The following is a 20,254-nucleotide window of genomic DNA, read 5'->3' as shown; positions in this document are numbered from 1 at the left end:
AGAGATTTTAAAAAGTAGGTTTTGTGGTAACACAAGGCAGTCTGGAAGAGTTTTTAAAAAGTTTTTAAAAATAATACACTGGGCTGCTACAAGTCCCTTGTGTGAGCTGAGCAGTTCTTTGGATCCCTTTCTGCCTTCATAAAATCATATTTCCTGGTTGGACATCAAGGGAAATTGTGGTTTAAGAAATCAGGAGGTATCCTCTAGTCCGCAGCCTGGGTGTATGAGAGTAGAAAAGAATGGGGGAGGTGGAAATAGGGGGCCCTTGAGCTTTCTTTCATGCACAAACTGTGGTTTGTAGGAGTGCCTCATTATGTGTGAACTGGGTATTTGTTTAAGGAAGGTACTTCCTCTCAATCCATCTTAATTTTGGAAATGCGTAATTCAGAAGTGATCAGACATGTTTATTAACAAATGGGCGGCTTCTGGGTTTACTTTGCTGCTTTAATTTTGTTTTTGATATAATTAAATGGAACCGGGCAGATTTAGTCATTTTGAGATAAGCTGAATATTTTTGTTTTATATCTGTGGTTCCTGTCTAGCTGGCAGTCGATCTAGTTCCCCTGGCAAGCTTTTGGGAAGCGCATACGGTGGACTGAGCAGTGGAACAACCAGAGGACACCCAGCGCCATCCCCTGCTGAAAAACGCAGCAAGGTCCCTCGAAGCCAGGGCTGCAGCCGAGAGACCAGTCCAAACAGGATAGGTCTAGGTAAGATTTGTATTGGATTCGGTGCAGAACAAAGAGACTGAAGAAACACGGCATGGTACTTGGTATTACCACAATAGCATGGTGGCTATGATGGCCTTATTTAAATGTGCACCCTAAGTACTTTATTAGTGATTTGCATTCTTTCAGAGTCATGCTAACATGTCCACAAAGTTCTGTGACTCCAGAATGAGGAAAGAGGAATCTGTTGAGAGAGCACTTTGAAATGGCAAGGCCATCTTTTCCACTGAATCAGTAAAACTACCACCTAATTCCACACTAGTAGAACTTTAGGTGAAGCCACCTTAGGTGGAGGTTGCCCAGGTTTAATCACAACATTAATCAGAAAATAATACTTTTTTTAAAAAAACAACAACCAGTTGCCACTCTCATGATTTAATTCCATCCTATCATTTCAAATGTACTGTCAAGAGCATTAAGACAGAATTTAGCTACTTCATAGTTCATGTTGATGTTGGTGAATGCTAACATTTTCTTTCTCTACCTTCCCTTAGGAAAAAAATATGTATAAATATATATCATGTTGTTGCCTCTGCTTGAAAATCGAACCTATTAGTGCACTGTTTACCATTCAAGTAACTATTCAACTTATTCTGTAGCTTCCCCTTCCCACAAATGAACTATGTAGGACCATTGTGCACGTTCCATGGCTCAGTAAAAGCAGCTGTCCAGTTATCAGAGACATCTGATGTTCAAGCCAGGCTGCCTGCTTTCAGTGTAAAAAATATGGTAGCCTTGGCAGGTTTTATTTTGAAGGTAGGAGTTCTGGTTTACATTACAATTCATCAGCATAGAATCGGGTCCTGCTGGCCAGAACTGCAATTGAGACCTCCAGATCTCAGAGTAGCAGAGTAGAACTGGAAACAGTTTAAAGTCAAAGTCAATATCAGAATTCCAGGAGTAAACAGGCAAGAGTGGAATTGGGAAAGCGGGTGGGACTGGAGGGGGAGACACATACAGGGTCAGAGCTCAAGATACAGGATAGAATGACAGCACAGAAGGCATACAAGATCTGAGCAGAAATTTCAACCAGATTTATGAGATGGCAAGTGGGGTGAGTGAGAGAGGGAATCAAAGCCTTAGTAGTAATGTGGGATGTGAGGTTACCTCTCTAGAAGAGATCTGGGGACAGGCTTTCTGGTTGTATGCACAGAGAAGGAAGGCAAAACACAGACCAGGGAAACAAGATAAAGAAGGGCATAGCTATTCTTAAGAAAATAGCAGAGGACATCAATACCAAGCTGATAACCAGGGCAGTCATCACAATGAGAAAACTGTAATTTTGTTGAGAGTCCGTTGATCCAGGAAAACAAACTAGATTCCCATGAACCCAAATTAAGACATCTGTTCAGAGCAGAATGAACTCCAGAGTAAGGTCTGAGTCCTCTTTGGATACAGCGTCACTTTTGTTGTGGTGGGAAAAAAATACATGCAATTGTTATTTTTGCTTATATATTACATTTTCATTTAAATACATGAAAAAAATAGATTTATCTATAGGCTAGCAATGAAGCAGAACTTTAAAAAAAAAGGCATTTCAGCCCATCTTAAAATTTGGTCAGGTAGTGGCCTTATTTAAATGTTATCTGTGAAGAATTCAGTATATAGGCAGTTTGGATGATACCAGAAAGCTGAAAATGGATGCCTGTGAATACTCTCTAATAAGCCACGTCCTCTCTAAAGCCATATGGATATTTACAGTGGCATTTAATCAAGTCACCCATCATAGTGCAATCTATATAGAGTGCACCTCCCTGTGCATTTTTCTCCAGCTGTTTATTTTTGTCATGAATAGTTCACACTTGGTGGAACGCTTTCTGCTCCTCAGGCACTCTTGGTTATCTATTTATGAACAGAATGGAATTTTTATAGATTTGCAGATTTGTTTCTGCTTTCTCTTGCTGCATCATGAGAATCACGTGTTACAAGCAGATCCCTACCCCTGATCACGGGCGCATCTAGGATGAAACTAACGAAGCTTAAGCTTCAGGGCTCCTAATCCCAGAGGGACCCCAGAAGCAGCTATAGTCCACATTGCTTTAAAAAAGTTAATCATGCATGTATATAACATTTCCCTCCCATAACTCGAAAACTATAAGGCGTAGGAAATTTTTTGTTCACACCAGTGATTTTAACATGTGAGATATTTCAGCACATAAATTTTAATCAAAATCTGAGGCATAGAAGTTATTTTTTTTTTAAATGTGGTGATCTGTCATGGAACAATCCCTAAGTTGAAGAAGATCATAGTGGTTACCTAGACCTCAATGCTGGTTCCAAAGGGCCCCGCATAACAGTTCAAACCTCAGGGCAGCAAAAATGTAGGTCTGCCACTGTCCCTGTTTGGAAACTGGTTCAGTCAGACGGCACTTCAGTTCACAATTTTATGATTCAGCCTCAGTATTCAGATCATTGTTCCACTGAGCCGGTGGACTGATCCAGAGTTTGCAATAACAGGATGGGTTTGTGGAAGCAAATGATGCACCAGTCGTTTGGTTTTCATCTTCAGTCCATATTCTTTATTCTCAAACTGAAGGGCTCTGTAATGTCATACATGACACCTTTCAGTCTTGGTGGTCTCCAGGTGCTTATTTGTATTCTTCTCCAACAAATAACTGGATTTGGGCTGTGCTGTTGAATAGAAACCCAAAGGAATAGATTCCACTTCATGTTTGAGTAGGCATGCCGGATTTTGGTGAGAAAAGAAGGGCAGAGAGGAGAGGGAATCCTGCAAGCGTACCTGCAGCAATGCTGACCGATCAGGGACATCGTCATAATAGCATATTTTGAGAAGGTTCTAGATAGGTAAATGTCCTGCTTACCTTCCTTTGACATTATCTGTCTTTTACTATGACAAGTCTTTGTAAAAGACCTTTTTTTTCCTTTTTGTAAAAGTGGCCTTTCTTTAGTGGTTCATGGCTAAATCCTTGTTGATCTGGTTATCCCTCCAAAAGCATATCTCTTTCCCACAATGTTTCTTTCAGCCTCAGCAGTTTGGCATGATCTCTGTATGTGCAAAAGTCTAACCCTCTCTTTTTCCAACTAAGACCTTCTGTCCCTTTACCACTTACACCAACCGGGATTGCCTGCCAGGCAGGCCTCTCAGGTGTGCTGATTTGCAACACAATAAAGCGCAACTTGGCATGCATTGCGGTTGGTCTGTGGCCAGTCAGAGTTGGCTGCCGCCGCCCATGATTTTCCTTTTTTACTGATGTCAATAATGACCATAAATGTGACTTTCCTGTCTGAGCTTTGTGTCCTCATTAAACTTGTGTTCACCTTCTCTGAAACCCTCCCTGCTGCATGCTAGCACGGAGCAGCCGTATCCCCCGACCCAGCGTGAGTCAGGGGTGCAGCCGCGATACCAGCCGTGAGAGCAGCCGAGATACAAGCCCTGCTCGGGGCTTCCCTCCACTTGGTGAGTACCTGCAGGCGCTGGAGCTTCTAAGGGCCCTTCCTTCTCCTCCCCTTTTTTCGTGGCTTAGTCAAGACATCACTAGGTGGAATGAGCTTGTTTGACTCTCTCTTTTTTTCAATTGCAAAACAAAAAACAAACCTTCCCAACACTCCCTGTTTCCGACCCTCACTTTTTTCTCTTCCCTTCTGCATGCTTAAATCCTGCTTTCCTTTAGTAGGAAGATCCTCCCATCTAAAAATAATGATTATTTTGTTATAGTTTCCAAGTTCTTTTAACAGCATTTGAGCAACAATGGTTTTGACAAATCCAGCACTTCCGAAAGCAGCCAGCCTTCATCACTTCAGGGAAGAGCGATGCTGCCTCAAAGCATGAGCTGGTGGCATTTAGATCCAATGTAATATTGGCTTTCCCGGGGTGGGGGGACTTAGAAAGTGTGTTCACATTTTCTTTCCCCCTCTTCCAATATGCACTCCATCCTGTGGCTTGCATGCATGCAGTAACAAGATTGCTGTCGCAGGGTAACTCCATCCCCCGCTGTAATTGCGATTAAAATGCCCTGTATTTATAGGGCATAATGGATTCATCATAATTTCACAGAAGGTCCACGGTCTTGCTTTTAAAATTATGATCCAACAACCCTAGCCCAAAGAAAAACCTGTGCTTCCAAATTAGTAGTGCAACGTCTTGGTTCTTCGTAATGAATGCTTTTTATTGTATTATTGGTTAATTAGTTGTGCGAGATATTCTGAAGGAAACTGAGCATCCTGAAGCCTCGAAAGGCATCAGTTGATTTTGTAGAAGTATTCAGTCTGAGTATAAAATCCCATTCCAGTATATTCTACAATGTATGGTACTTGTGGCTTGCTTAAAGCAGTCAGGTAGTTTGTGATCATGTACCAAGAGCTGGGTGGTGTTCAGCTAAGTTTTATTCAGAGTAGACCAGTGTGTCGTAGAGCAGGCATAGGCAACCTTCGGCCCTCCAGATGTTTTGGACTACAATTCCCATCATCCCTGACCACTGGTCCTGTTAGCTAGGGATCATGGGAGTTGTAGGCCAAAACATCTGGAGGGCCGAAGGTTGCCTATGCCTGTCGTAGAGGTTGGAGTGCTGGACTAGGAACTTGGGAGACCAGGGTTCAAATCTCCACTCGGCCTTCATGAAGCTCACTGGGTGACCTTGAGCCAGTCACTGCCTTTCAGCCTAATCTACCTTTCAGGGTTGTTGTGGGGATTAAATGAGGAGGGGGAGGACCATGTACAGGCCACCTTGAGCTCCATGGAGAAAAAGGGTGGGATAGAAATGAACATGACTAAATTAGGGCCATTGGTTTCAATAGGTCTACTCTGAGTAAGACATAATTGAGTACCACTCTCTGTGTTTCACATTTTAGCACTATATACCCAACACTCATTGGGATTTCATAGTAGAGGAAAGCAAGTGTAATGGACATGATACTGTAACCCTGCTGTGTGTGACACTTGTAGAGGCTAGTTTCTAACATTGCTGATGGGAAAAGGAGTCTTTAAACCATGAGCTTTCAGATCCACATCCAGAGCACAGCTGTAGGCCTCAGACATTGGTGACGATATCTTTTAGAGGTGTCCAAATGTGAGCAGTTTAGAATGATTCAGTCTGCCATCTTGATTCAAAATGGCATCCAATTGAATCCAAATTTAGGGGAAGGGAAAACGTTCTCCTCACTCTCATCAGCCATCATGCAAAAATTGGTTACTGTCCTGCTTCAGATCTAGTAGTCCTAAAAAAAAAGAAAGGTCTGGTCACAAACCAGAAGCAAGGTCCAGAAGCAGTCCAAGGACAAAACACAGGAAGTCCAGTCAAGGCACATCAAGGATGTTGTTCCAGCACTTCCTTCCAGAAACTGGAAGCTTTAACGCATGAACCTTCAGAGCCTTCAGGCACTCCAGCTCACTAGGTCTACACTTAATAGGCTCCAGAGCTCCCCTGGACTCAGTAGCAGCTCAGCTTCTGTTCAGGGGCCCTCTGTGTCTTGTGAAGGGTGTTGGGATGCCTTGAACTCTGAAGGCCCCGGATCCAGCCTGCTCCTCTATAGCATTTGTTTTGGGAGGACCAGGTCCTTCTGTGAAGATAATTCTTGTAGTGGGAGCCTGGCAGTTTTGATATCTTAATATGTGTCCAAATCAGTGTAGTTTTGAAAGGTTCAGTCAATCCATGTTGATTCAAAATGGCATCTGGTGGTTTCCAAACATAGACCGAAACCCGCTTCAGGAACCATCATGGCATTTAAAAGGTCTGAAGGCTTAGAGAACTAATGGATGAACAGACGTCACACAGCTTTCAAAAATTTATAGTAGATAGAATGACAATATAACAAAAAACAAAAATTTCTTCTACTTGATAAGTGACTATTGCTGCCATTATATACATAGGTAAATCAGAAAACCTTTCTACTCACTGTTGATAATTAAAATTTCTCTAGTTCAGTGATCTATTACAGCTAAAACAAGGTTGGGGGTTTGTGTGTTCAGGAACCATAGAATAGAATAGAATAGAATAGAATAGAATAGATTCTTTATTGTCATTACACAAGTGCAACATTGCACAAGTGCAACGAAATTGGATGCCATCCCTTAAAACAACAAAAGCAAAACAACAACAACAACCAAACAAACCACATTCCAGCCACACCCACACCAACACCCATCAAACTCCCAGGTCACACTATCGAGTTACAGCATTCAAAAAGGCCACAGCTCTTGGATAGAAACTGTTTTTCAGTCTATTTGTCTTTGACTTGATGTTTCTATATCTCCTGCCAGAAGGCAGTAGTGCAAACAGACTGTGTGAGCTGAATCCTGCAGGATGTTATTTGCTTTCCTAAGACAACGGGAACCGTACAGTTCTTCCAAAGATGGGAGAGGATGACCAATAATCCTTTGGGCTGTGGTTATGACCTTCTGGAGCACCTTCCTCTCCCTAGCTGTACAACTGGAGAACCAAGCACAAATACAGTATGTAAGAATGCTCTCTATGGAGCCTCGGTAGAAGGACACCAGCAGTCTCTCACTCAGATTGTTCTTCTTTAAAAGTCTGAGGAAATAAATTCTCTGCTGGGCCTTCTTCACCAGAGCAGTGGTATTTGCGCTCCAAGTCATGCCCTGATCGATAGTTACTCCCAAAAACCTGAATTCCGCCACCCTCTCCACCCGTTCCCCGTTGATATACAAGGGCTGAATGTCCGCCTTTTTTTTCCTGTAATCCACCACCAATTCCTTGGTCTTAGCCGTATTAAGAGCCAGATTGTTCTCTCCACACCAAACACAGAGCCGCTCCACCTCGTCCCGATAGGCGGACTCATCCCCTCCTGAAATGAGCCCTACCACCGTAGTGTCATCAGCAAACTTGATGATTTTGTTGCTGGAATAGATGGCTGTACAGTCATACGTATAGAGAGCATAGAGCAGGGGACTCAACACACAACCCTGTGGTGAGCCGGTGTTAAGGCTAAGGGCTGTGGACATATGTGACCCTACTCTAACCCTCTGAGAACGTTCTGACAAAAAATCCAAAACCCAGAGACAGGTGGAGTTGGAGAGTCCAATCGCCTCTAGCTTGGACACCAGTCTATGGGGGAGGATAGTGTTAAAAGCAGAGCTAAAATCCACAAACAGCAGCCTCACATAACTCCCCGGCTGCTCCAGATGGGACAGAGCAGCATGGAGAGTGGTGTTGATAGCGTCTTCTGTGGATCTATTTGCCCTGTATGCAAACTGGTAGTTGTCAAAAGTTGATGGAAGACAGGAAATAATGTGACGGCGCACCAGTTTCTCAAAACACTTCATGATGATTGGAGTCAGTGCAACTGGTCTATAGTCATTCAAACTACTGATTGTGGATTTTTTAGGCAGAGGAACAATAGTTGACGACTTCAGGCAGGGTGGGACAATAGACTGGTGTAAGGACTTATTGAAGATCTTAGTAAAGACCCTCGCCAGCTGATCCGCACAGCCCTTCAACACCTTTCCAGTGATGCCATCAGGTCCAGCCGCCTTCCTCGGATTCGCCATCCTCAATACCTGTCTCACCTCATGTTCCTCTACCGTGAATGAGGGGCCCCTATGGGCTGGTGGCTGTAATACCGGCGTCTCAGGTGGCTCCTTCTCGAAGCGAGCAAAGAAGAGGTTAAGCTCCTCCGCCAGCAAAGGGTCACCGTCGACAGCACCAAGGTTAGGTTTGTAGTTGGTAATATGCTGAATCCCCTGCCACATCTGTCTTGTGTTGTTGCTCCTTAAATTATCCTCAATCCTCAGCCTATAATCCAATTTTGCCCGTCGAATACCCCTCCTCAAGTTTGCTCTTGCTACACTGTAAAGCTGCACCTCGCCTGACCTGAAAGCCCTGTTCCTTTCCCGCAACAGGCACTGGACCTCTCTATTCATCCAGGGTTTCTGATTGGGGTAAAACCGGATGGATTTATTTACTGTGACAGTGTCTGTGCAGTGATTGATATAGCACAGAACTGCCGCCGTGTGCTCCTCCAGGTCTGAACTATCGAAAATATCCCAATTGGTTCTCTCAAAACAGTCCTGCAGCTGGTGAATAGCACCTTCAGGCCAGATTTTAACAGATTTTAATATTGTGGGAGCCCGTTTCCTGAGTGGGATATATGCTGGTACCAGGAACAGAGACATATGGTCGGACTGGCCCAAGTGTGGCAGCTGTAAAGCCCTATAGCCGTGATTTACATTCGAATAAACTTTATCCAGTGTCTTGTCCCCTCTTGTGGGACATTTCACATGCTGATAGAGCGTTGGGAGCACTGTTTTAAGTTCAACATGGTTGAAGTCTCCCGCAATGATGTGCACAGCTTCAGGATACTTGTCTTGCTGGCTGCTGATAAGGTCCTGCAGGCATCCCAAAGCCAAGTTGGCATTGGCATCTGGTGGCACGTACACACCAGTTAACATAACAGCTGTGAACTCCCTAGGGAGATAGGCTGGTCTACATTTAACAGCCACATATTCCAAATCCGGTGAACAGTGACTGCCCACAACCATCCTCTCTTCTTTAACTAAGATTTATTAATATTAATCTGAATACTGGAATGTTACAGATAGCTTTCTAAAGGATGATTAAGGAATGACTTTAAAAAGGTCTGAGCAAAAACACAAGCCCCGGTCTTCTTAGCCTCGTCTTGCCAATGTTTGAGAGTGTTTACCCATTGGGCTAGGAGAAGGGGGGCATTTGTTGCTGCATAGGCTGGCAATGACCAATGCAACATGTGGAGCACGGCAGGGAAATACAGGGGAATCTCTATGCATTGCTTAAGCATTTGGAAGACTCTTCTCTTTCCACTGTTGTTCTGTGACTCAGTTCTTGGGCTGCAAAGTTTGCAAGCAGGCACAGAAAACATGAATTTAAAGGAGCAGTTGGGTTCTCTCTCTGTGTGTGTCTAATATTGGAACCAAATATTTATGTTGTTTTATCCAGTCATATACTATAACTAAAAACTAAAACCCAAAGAGGTCTTAGTGGCGCATGTGCATGTATCAAATGTACCATTTTAGAAACTTTTCAACTGTTAATGCAAAGCTGTATGCTTTTCTTACTGTCCAAGTATACAACTGGTTGTACATATTCCTAGCATTTAACATATGCAAATTTATATTTTTTCTTCTAGTAAAGCAAGATAAGAAAAATACTGCTGTTAGTGATAATCTAAATCAAAATTCAATTTTAAGAGTTTAATAGCATTTTATATATAATGCAACTATAGACTTTGAAATAGATTTGCTAAATAATGTTAGTACTACCCTGGCTCATCTCCCAGTTTTGCACATCACATTATATTAATAGTTTATTTGGGCAACACAGCAAGCCAGACTCTGACTTATTTAATATGCAGCATGGCGGTAGCAGAAGGTGGAGAAGAGAACTATGGGAACTTTTTAGCAACAATTTTTCATTTTTCATGTCACTTTTAATTTGTATACCATTCATCTATATTACTATACACAATGAAGTTTAACAAGCTGAAGAACAACAAAATATACAAGATCACAGATCTTATAACAATCTATTCCAATAAAATAAGTCATAATCATTTTTTTTATAACTGCTAGTTCACACAAAGCCACGGTTTGTTTTACACTACGTATAATATAATGTGACATGCAAAATGGGCCCACATATAGATATCTGAAACATCCAAGATGGGATCAAATGGAGAGTATATGAAATGAAGAAAAAAATTTAGCAGGGTTTATCTTTGCTATCTTACATCAACCACCAAATTCTTGGCTCTATTCTTGCTTAGACTCTTTTAGTTGTTAAAGTGAAGGGTGCTCTTTCAGATCCAAAACTGAGTTCAGAACTAGTGAAAGCATGAGCATGCATGCAGTACAACTGCAGATTGAGCAGCTGAATAAATAAGCGGTGAAAGTATTTAAATGACACTTTCCCCAGCCAAATCTGCTTCTTTCCGCAGTATAATGTGTGCCCTCTTTGATTTTTGTATTAATCAATACATCATTATGATACAAACTCTTCATTGTCTTAGATCCAAAGGTAAGTATACTGTGACCAGACTGCTTAACTGTATACGGCTCTATTGGCACTTGTGAATGATTTAAATTACTATTTGTCAGTGCTGGTGCCTTTTACTTTTTGGGTACTTGGATGTTTTCCAGCCACAAAACTGACCTCAGGACTCTATATTCAGAGTAAAGCCTGTAACTAACATTAATGATTCAAATCTCCTCTCAAATCCAGATTCGTTCTTTTCCATACTGTAGCTTTATGTTGTCCAGACCATATGGTACCCTAATTAGACTCTTGACAGAGCACTTGCTTTAAATGCAGAAGTTCCCACGTTCACTGCTAATGGATTCTGGGTTAGCAGAACTGGGGAAATCGCTCTGCCTGAGGAATGGGAGAGATGCTACCCCGTAAGAGGGAGCCTGAATATGTCTATGGTAGCATCATATGTTCAGTTTTAATAGGTTATCTGCTTTGTGGTACTGGGGATATAATTTCTGCAGCAAATATATGTCATGAAAGTTATTTCCTTATGTTGTCTTTCCGCTCCTCTCTGGCACTGTCGGTTTGTCCCTGAACTACAAATTGTCTCTTTATTGACCATGGGTTCACATCTATGAATGAAACAAATGAGGTTTAACACTTGCAAGCACAGTTTCTAAGGATTCATTGTGATTCCGCCATAGGATTTAGACGGACCACACCTAAATCCTATTGCTTCCAAGTTGATCATTCCATGTTTTCACCAGTGATTCTCCTGAACCCGGCAGGTGATTCATGTTTCTCAGTCTCTGCTGGACTGCACGTAACTCAGAAGTCTCGAAAGGGGTCCCTTCTGTTTTTCATGCATCATGCCCCATAGCTGAAGGGGGAGGGTGGGGGGGTGAGCAAGGGAGCTTTGGGTGTTGGTCCTGCTTGTGGGGCTGGCACTTGATTTATATGTCCATTCATATGCGATGCCATTTCCTTTTCACTATGTAACGCCAGTGTTGGTATTAATCATGTGCATCCTCTTTGGACTGTGGCACTTTTCTGTCTTGAGTACATGTGTGTTAATCCTGTGGGTGTTGCCATTCCTTCTACTTGCAGCCTCTCGACGTCATTCCAGGTCCACTAGCGCTCTCTCCACTGCTGATTCTGTTGGGCAGTCAGGTGAACAAGTGCTAACTGCATGAGTCTGCTTCTTAATAGTGTCTCTTTTTATTGCCATTTTAACATTTGCAGTCACGAACGTCGCTCTCCATTTAGCATGTGCTTCTTCTTTTTTTATCACCACCACCGCCGCCGCCATAGGTTTTCTTTTTTTTTCTTTTAAACATGCTTTTGTCACTTTTAAATTTTGAATGCGTTTTTTTTTTAAAGGTGGGTTGGTTTTTTTGGTTTTGCATACTGTTATTCCTGGAAAGGAAACAATGTTAAAATGGCGATTCAGGGCTTTGTTGATGTATCTTCTATGCATTTGTTCAGAAAGTATTTTGGGGCATGCTGAACAGCAGCCACAGGAAGCACATAACATCACTTGGAGCTGCAATTTTCTAATGCTCAATAAATAAATGGCAGAGTTGACCAGCAGCAAGGATGTGGCTCAAAATTCAGTTGTACAGTGTATCTCTCTGGTGTGCAAATAGCAAAAGTCAGTTTAATATTCTTTGGTAAATACAATTTTTAAAATGATGTTCAATCCAAGCTTTATAAAACTCTTATTTACTGAAAGGCACAAATCAAGCAATTAGAAGCTTGGGTTTTTAAGCTGGACTGGGTCTTTACGGATTTGCATTAGTTTCTTAAGCCAAGTAGTATAGATTTCTACAGATCATGATTTATTTGAATTTGTGCTATACATATGAAAGGTGGCAGATTTGGTAGAATTTGTCTCAAAATGGGTGTCATTGAAAAATTATTTGGGATTTGCCTTGTGCTCTTCTGAAACTTTACTGGAGAACTTCATTCATATCTCTGAAATGGGCTTTAGTACACTGAAAACATACTCTTCTGGAGTGAGGGACTGACAAGCCCAGAACTTGTCCCAATAGAAACATGTATTGCATCATCAGCCATCTCATGGGTTCTGCCCATTTGCTCGAAGTAGGGCATATAGCTGCATGCCACCTTGTAACTTAATGTGAGTTTAATTTAGTTGTTTCTGCGGGGTATTTTAAAGGCTTATGACATGATTTATTTTACCATTCTGATTATCCACATCTTTTAAAAAACTATTTTCCCTTTTCTAATGCAGTCTTAATTTTTCTTGATAACATGTGACAGAATTCAGTTCTGGTTTTTATGAAAATTGTGAGCATTTCAACTGGCATTGCTGGAGCTAGATTTTCACTCTTCACCAACTTACACAAGTAATATTTTCACTTGAAAGTTAATTCCCCAGTGGCATGCCTTTTCCCTGGAGGGTGGCCATAACCACACTGGGATGCAAAGATTTCTTTTACTTCATGATTTGTCAAAGAATTGTTCAGTATTGGAGCTCTTGCCAGGGTGGGTGGGATCTTGATGTATTAAATCAAGTTGGTGATTACTTTCTGGGCAAGAGTACTAGATTTATGTATGTTTTCTGGAGCAAATTTGGTTGCACATACCTCTTTGATCACTTTCTTGTTCATTCGCATGTCACAAAATTAGCCTAGTAAGCTGCATGTGGCACATTCTGGGGCCAGTTTATCATGTATGAAAGTGCAACCAGTTCTTTGAATTTGGGAGGCAGGTAGCAATAGAAATAATGATTTGCCATGTCTGTGGGGAAACGTCACAGTCCCAAAATTCCCATGCACCTTTCAATGGGGCAATGCTATGGCAGTTCTATAGTTCAACTGTGGATATTCCACAAATAGTAGAAATGTTACCCTAATCCATGACCCAGCTGAATTTCAGCACTTTTAAACCCCATGCAGATTAGTGGTTCATTTCTTTCATTGAAACAAATGAAAGTGGTTAGCTTTGGCTGGATCATACACTTCATTTTACCTCTGCTGTTACTGAAATGTTGGAAGATTCAAATCTAGGGGTGAAATTCTGGCTTTCAGTGAGACCTGAGCAATGCCACCTGATCCAAAGACATTAAGACGTATTTGTAGATTCTCTGAAGCCTCCTACTCAAATAGTTCCACTGAAGAGTGGAGGGCTTTAACAAAGGAGGTAGGTTATAGGATTATGGCTATTATATTGCACCAGATACTTACTGATACTTACGAAATTATGGTTGACTGGTACAAATCTTCATAGCAGTGCATTTGGCTTGTCACTTCATATACATTGTCACATTTCCACCAGGTCTTTCTACTTGAAGATCTACTTGAAACAAAACTGATGCTTGAAGCAAGTATTTGTGCTGCTTCTGCAACTAGGTGCATTAAAAAAGGGAATAGTAATAACATGCAGTTTTTATTTCCCTGTAAACATCATCAGTCAATTGCTTTCAGAAAAGGCTTTCCATTAAAAACGTTTAATTTTCGCATGTAGTCTACTTTTATTTTTAGAAAATGTGCTTGTTGTAAATTTAAAATGCCTTATCTTGGTAACACATTTTGAAAAATGAAAAACGTTTGGTATAATTGCCCCAATGCTTAGAAAATTATTGGTTTTGGCCTCTTAACATTGATTCTTCCTTTATGCCATAGTTGATCTGATCTTGCTTCCCTTCCTGCAGACTTAAACAAATATCGAATGCAAAAGTTGAATGCAACTTTTATCTGAGAGAAGATTGCAGAGTTCACAGAGCTCACAAATGATTTTTCCTGTTGAACTTATTCTGTTTATTATGCCTAGGTTCCTTCATCAGTTGTTATTGAATCTGCACACCCCCATTAAACCTTGCCAGAAATTCCTATTCATTGGAGATGAAGCTACTTAAGCAAATACTGTTTCTAATTAGTGTGCCCTAAAATATTTGCATGTAAACCACCTTTTTATCACTTATTGCACAGTTGCAAATTATATGGTTCAGTAGTGCAGATTATCACTGTCCTGATCTAGCAAGGGAAATATGCAAGGACGCAGCCTTCTGCTGTTGCCGATAGTTCAGATCCATACACTCATCCACTTTGTGATGCTGATTGGGCCCCACTGAACAAACTAGGGATATACACCATCATTTGACATCAGTTGTTGTGCACAGCTAATTGCCTACAGCTAGAGTAGGATTGCCATGCCATGTTTCTACATTACTGTTGCTTTTAAAAAGCTCAAACACTGTGATTTTTATTTGATTGATAACCTACGCTAGCTGTTGGAAAAAAAATCCTTTTGAAATTCATTCTATCATTATTATTATAGTCTTTCTTCTATAAGGCTGTGAAACCCAGATTCAGATGTAATGCCAAGCCAAACCATGGCTTACCTCTGTGTAGCCCATCAACAGTAAGGCCACAGGCTTTACTGTGGAATCCGCATGTTTGCTAGTTCGTGCTAAGCCATGTCCTGGGCCACTGTCAGAGTAATTGTTAGCTATTCTAGAGTATTTTAAAAAGTACACATTGCAGGACCTGCAAAAAAAAAAAAAAAGAAAGAAAAGAAAATTAATAGAATACTAGTGACAATTTTTCTCTTAAAAACACACACAACACACACTTGAAAATTTTGTTGTGGTACTCATGCGTCTTCCTTTGAACAATGAGTGATATCCAGAGGTTGTTTCATTAAAAAGACACCATAAAAGAGATCAACTCCCTCCCCTCCGTTTCTCGATAGGAAGGTATTCTGGTGACTTGTCCAATGCTACATCTGGGATCCTAGCTAGCTATGTAATAGGACTCTACATTTTTGACAAGTCTGTTGTGGTGCTAAAGAGGTCTGATCATAACAAAACAAAACAGTGCCTGGTAATAATTAAAGCCATGGTGAGAATTCCTTCTCTGTGTCGGTTCATTCCTGGCCAGCAGCCTTATTAATATTCCAAGGGACTGTGAACTCTCCTAATGATGCCTTTCAATATTGTCTTTTGTGCAGACCGGTTTGGGCTCGGACAGCCAGGCAGGTTGCCTGCCTCTATGAATGCAATGCGAGTCCTCAGCACAAGCACAGATCTGGAGGCTGCTGTGGCGGATGCACTGGTAAGAAGGAAAACACAATGCTACCAACACCAGAAACTGACTTAAAGCTGCCTATTGTACGTACATTCTCCTGTTTCTTGTTTATAACTGTTCCTTTTTAATGTGCGTGACACTGCCTAAATGTCTGTCTTGGAGTTTGGCATATGTGGAATAAAGTTAGTTAATGCACAGCCGTTCTGCACAAGAGGCAGAGCTGTTGTGATTGCTGGCATTGGAGCTGAGAAGATTGACACTAGTAGTCTCAGATAGAAGTGAAGAGTTGCAAGCATTAACTGTTTGATCCTAACTACCCTTATGTGGAAGTAACCCTCATTTATTTGGATGAGTCATATTCCATCTAAATGCACTTAGGAACAAGCCAAAGTCTCTGAACTGCTGTCTGCTCTGTTCAACAGTTATATACCATGGTAGGTGAGATGCTTTAGCTGTGGCTTCTTCAGCTGTCAGACAGTAAGGACTTGTGTCTCTAGTTATTTCAGGTTTGATTTCCAGCACAGTAGGTGTCCCTGGTGTGGTTAGTATCTGGGGTCGCCCTCAAATCCCCCACTGATGCTCACCAAGGCCCCTGCCCCTCCCTATTTCATTTTATTCTTTTTACTTTGGGGGGAGTGTTTGGTTGGGAAGTTTCCTGAATTGGGGGGTGTTGCCTGCTTTTTTTGCTCTCTGTTTTACATGTTTGGGTGTGGGTGTGTGTAACTCTTTTTTGCGAATGGATGGATGGATAGATAGATAGAAGATAGATGGGTGGGTCTGAGTACTGCTGTTACTTCTGTGAAATGGGTATTTTGCAGTTCCTACAACAGTTCCTTTGATTTTCAAATGTGCCTCCAGGCCTGAGAAGGTTGGGAATCTCTCCAGAAGTGTTAACAAATTTTGCTTGGCTCCTGAAGGTTGGTTGGTGCATTTGGAAGGCAAAAAATGAATCTCTTTTCCTAGGGAACTCGTGAGAATTGTAGCTCTGTGAGGGGAATAGGGGTCTCCTGACAACTCTCAGCACCCTTAACAAACTACAACTCTCAGGATTCTTTGGGGGAAGCTGTGACAATTTAAAGTGGTACCATAGTGTTTAAAATGTGTGGCGTGAATGTGGCCTTAGAAGTGCTCTGCTGGATGCTCCTCAGTTCCAGAAAACAATCCATTAAGTGCATCTAAGTACAACGCTTTCTGCTATGACTGACACTGTGGGCTTGATTCTAGCTCCTAGACTCTGGGTCCACCTAGCTCAGTATTTTTTTGACTGGATGAAAATGTTCATCCATGACTGACTTTGTTTTCTCACCCACGACTGAAGAGCTTCCATTAGAATGGATAGCTAGCGAGGCCTCCAGTACTTCAGTACAAGCTGTCTCTTGTGTTTGTTAAAGTTGACAGGGAACTACTGGCCCTGAGGTGCAGCTTGTGAATTATACGCTCTCTCTCCCATGCCTCAGTAAAATCATAAATCCATAAAGAAAGGGCTGTAGTGAAGTATTTTTTTCCAAAATAAATTTTCAGATTATCCTGTCAGCTGAAGCATACACGCATCAGTTATTTTCATCTGTCTAAAGACTGATAGGGAAAAGGGTCCTGCAGTCTCTGCCCTCAACAAGTATATCATAAAATCAATTCTCCACATGGAACACAGAGACAATTTGTTTCTACTTCAAGGTAGTGGTATTTTGCATCGCCGACTAGCAATGCAAGCCCAATCCAGAAAACCCCAGAACTGGTAAGATAGGGCCTTCTCATACTGAAGATATGCAGAGCAGCAGACCAGTCATCTGACTTATTGAAACCCTGTTTGACAGATACCCAGGTCCAGCTGATGTTGCAGTAGAACAAGAAACCCTCCAAAGTCTATTTCAGTTGAATTTTGCTGTTTTTCTCCTCGTTACTATTGTGAAAAGGCAATTGTTTTACTTTTGGTAGCCAGTCTCCTGCCTTTCTCTGTTTCTCACTGAAAAAAATCCCCTAATCTCTAGTAGTCTTTCTCACAAAAGCAGCATTCTCTGCTCCCTGCCCCTCCACCTTGGTATTTGAGAAGTCTAGATGCTGCTCCAAAAAGGCTTTATCCCACCAAACAAGATTTCAAACAAAGCCCCGCAGGTCAAATTCTGTGTCCTGGCACACACTAATTTCTGTACCTGTAAAAGGAGACAACTGAACCTGGTCAAAAGAAACATCTTTGTTTCTGCCTAGCAAACGTGAAATCCGTGTACAGAACCAGTCTTGTGGATTTGAAGGTCAATGAAAAACATTGGGATAAAGAGATTTCACATTCAGGGGAAGAAATAAGTCCCAGCTGGCTATGAGAGAGGGAGGGAGCTCTGGGAGACCATAGTGCAGGCATAGGCAAACTCGGCCCTCCAGATGTTTTGGGACTACAACTCCCATCATCCCTAGCTAACAGGACCAGTGGTCAGGGACGATGGGAGTTGTAGTCCCCAAAACATCTGCCTGCCATAGTGTATTTGAACAACTTCAGAGAAAAAATAGCTCTTATTTATTTGGTTTTCTGTGAGGCTAGAGAGCGTGTTATCTCTTCTCTGTCTTGGATTCTGTGTCTGTGGGCTGGTAAGAGATAACATGTCCTCAAATGCCACCTTAAGGAGAACAGAAGCTTAGGGGTGATAATCAGGGTTGCAATTCATTGTTATTGGAGTTGTATAAAAGTGTCAGAATGGCATAGGATAATGTTGGCTTTAGGTGAAGGCAGAATGCTAAGTGCGCATCACCTATGCTTGAATTGAAGAGGACTTAGGTTGCATTGGGAAGTGAGATCAGAAGAGCAATCTGTTTGGTGCCATGCTCTGTACCCATTTTAATTTTGTGTTGCTTGAAGTAAATCTGGCTCAATTTATATTTTTATTTGCTAAGACACATTTGCTTGTACATTTTTGTTGCAAGTGCAATCCCTGCATAAGCTTCTGACATAATTCTCTTATGCTTTCTCCCGCCCTTCAATCTTTTCCTGCATACAGCTCTTAGGAGACTCCAGAAGCAAGGTACTAGTGCCTGACTTTTTGACTTTTTGTTGTTGTTTAGTTCTTTTCCTCCCCCTCCCTTTTTTTTTGCTTTTCCTGTTACAGAATTCATATGGTGCTGTAATTATTCTGATATGTTAGAGCCCAGGTCTGGAGTCCTATCAAGCTGCGGAATTGGGACCTCAGAAACACGTTCTGTATCATTTACTTAGTGTCTGTGTGTGTGTCAAAGAAAACGAGACTCTTTAATGAATTATGCAAATAAAACATTACTATTATGTACATGTGTATATGCATATATGCTAAATTATGTAGAGGGTGGGAAACATAAGGAATCGGGTGTAATACATAGCTTTGAAAATAATAGTTATTTGATGTTGCGTAGCACAATTAGGTATTTCTAGCAAGGGTGGGAGCATATTCCATGTTGTTGTTGTTGTTGTTGTTGTTGTTATGATTATTTTGCTGTATGCTGCCTTTTCACATTTCAAAACATGCTCAAGGCAGCTTACAACATGAAAATAATACAGAACCACAGCATAGTAAAAGTAGTCATAAACAATAAATAAAATATTTTAAAATATGCAGCCAAACTGAACAGTTTCCACATAAATCGCAACAGGATCTAAAATAAAGATACAAAAAACCAACAGCAACAACCCCCCTCACCAAACAACACCCCAGCCCAAGAGTGTTCAGTTCAGCTGGAGTCACTCAGGGCTCTGCAGTCCCAGGCCAGGTGGGGAAAGGCCTGCAAGGCAGGGAGCAGGTCTTCCAGGAACACACAGGCAAGGTGGTCTCTCATTTGGCATATAGCTGCTATTCTTCATTTGGCATTGCCATCCACACACATTATATAACAATAAGGACTACGTCTAAAGTAAGTATGAATTTTCAAAGTAGCCTATTGCACTCTAGTGATAGCCTCTAGGTTTCCATAAATAAACACAATTCCAAAAACAAGAACCTCTCCTAATGCTAATTTTGGGACACCTGGATCTTATGCTGATGCCAGCAGCTGGGGAATTCCCTGTGCTCGTCTTACACATTTTCTTGGGATTTGAACTTCATTGGGACTAGAGGGAGTGTGCACATCTTTCCCCAATGTATACTCTGAGTAGCTTTTATGGAGTGTGATGTAATCATTTCAGAAATTCATTATCATTGCTAAATATCTTATTTGCAAACCTGGGCTTTCAAGACATTGGTTTTCACTAAATGAAATTTGTATTGGCATAATTATGACTCTTGTTTATTAATGAAGAAGCAACAAACACTTAAAACCATAAATATGGCATACTATATAAAATCTGAATTTACATAGGTAAATTTGGAGGCAATCCTTGTTATTTATTTACAAAACGATATCAGCAACAGAATATTTCTCTTTTTCCAGTTTAAATCACTGGCTCGTTAGCTACATGTTTTATCTCCGCAGTTCTTTTCTATATTAGTATTTATGATATCTCATTATCGGTAGTTTCTTCTTTCATGGGGCCTTTTCTGTTATCACTGCTTATATTTTGTCCTTTTTAGGGCAGTCTATGCCACTCTTCACTAAGGCTCCT

General features: G+C 41.4%; 1 protein-coding gene across 27 annotated transcripts in view; it reads left to right on the top strand.

Moving 5' to 3' along the window:
- The window catches only part of CLASP1 (cytoplasmic linker associated protein 1), a 162,930-nt gene that overhangs the window by 100,307 nt on the left and 42,369 nt on the right, over positions 1–20,254 (top strand). For 14 of the 27 annotated variants that reach the window (XM_077934696.1, XM_077934699.1, XM_028742969.2 and 11 more), the window contains 5 exons: positions 543–710; positions 4,039–4,146; positions 11,753–11,815; positions 15,620–15,723; positions 18,684–18,707. In XM_077934696.1, the coding sequence (XP_077790822.1) occupies positions 543–710; positions 4,039–4,146; positions 11,753–11,815; positions 15,620–15,723; positions 18,684–18,707 (467 nt within the window). The remainder of the gene's footprint in view (positions 1–542; positions 711–4,038; positions 4,147–11,752; positions 11,816–15,619; positions 15,724–18,683; positions 18,708–20,254) is intronic. The other 13 variants (XM_077934722.1, XM_077934732.1, XM_077934727.1 and 10 more) reach the window with 3 other exon arrangements.

This window comes from Podarcis muralis, chromosome 1 (genome assembly GCF_964188315.1).
Source record: "Podarcis muralis chromosome 1, rPodMur119.hap1.1, whole genome shotgun sequence".
In the NCBI taxonomy this organism is placed as follows: Eukaryota; Metazoa; Chordata; class Lepidosauria; order Squamata; family Lacertidae; genus Podarcis; species Podarcis muralis.
The sequence above is the reverse complement of the archived record's forward strand: the minus strand, read 5'-3'. Positions and strand labels throughout refer to the sequence as shown.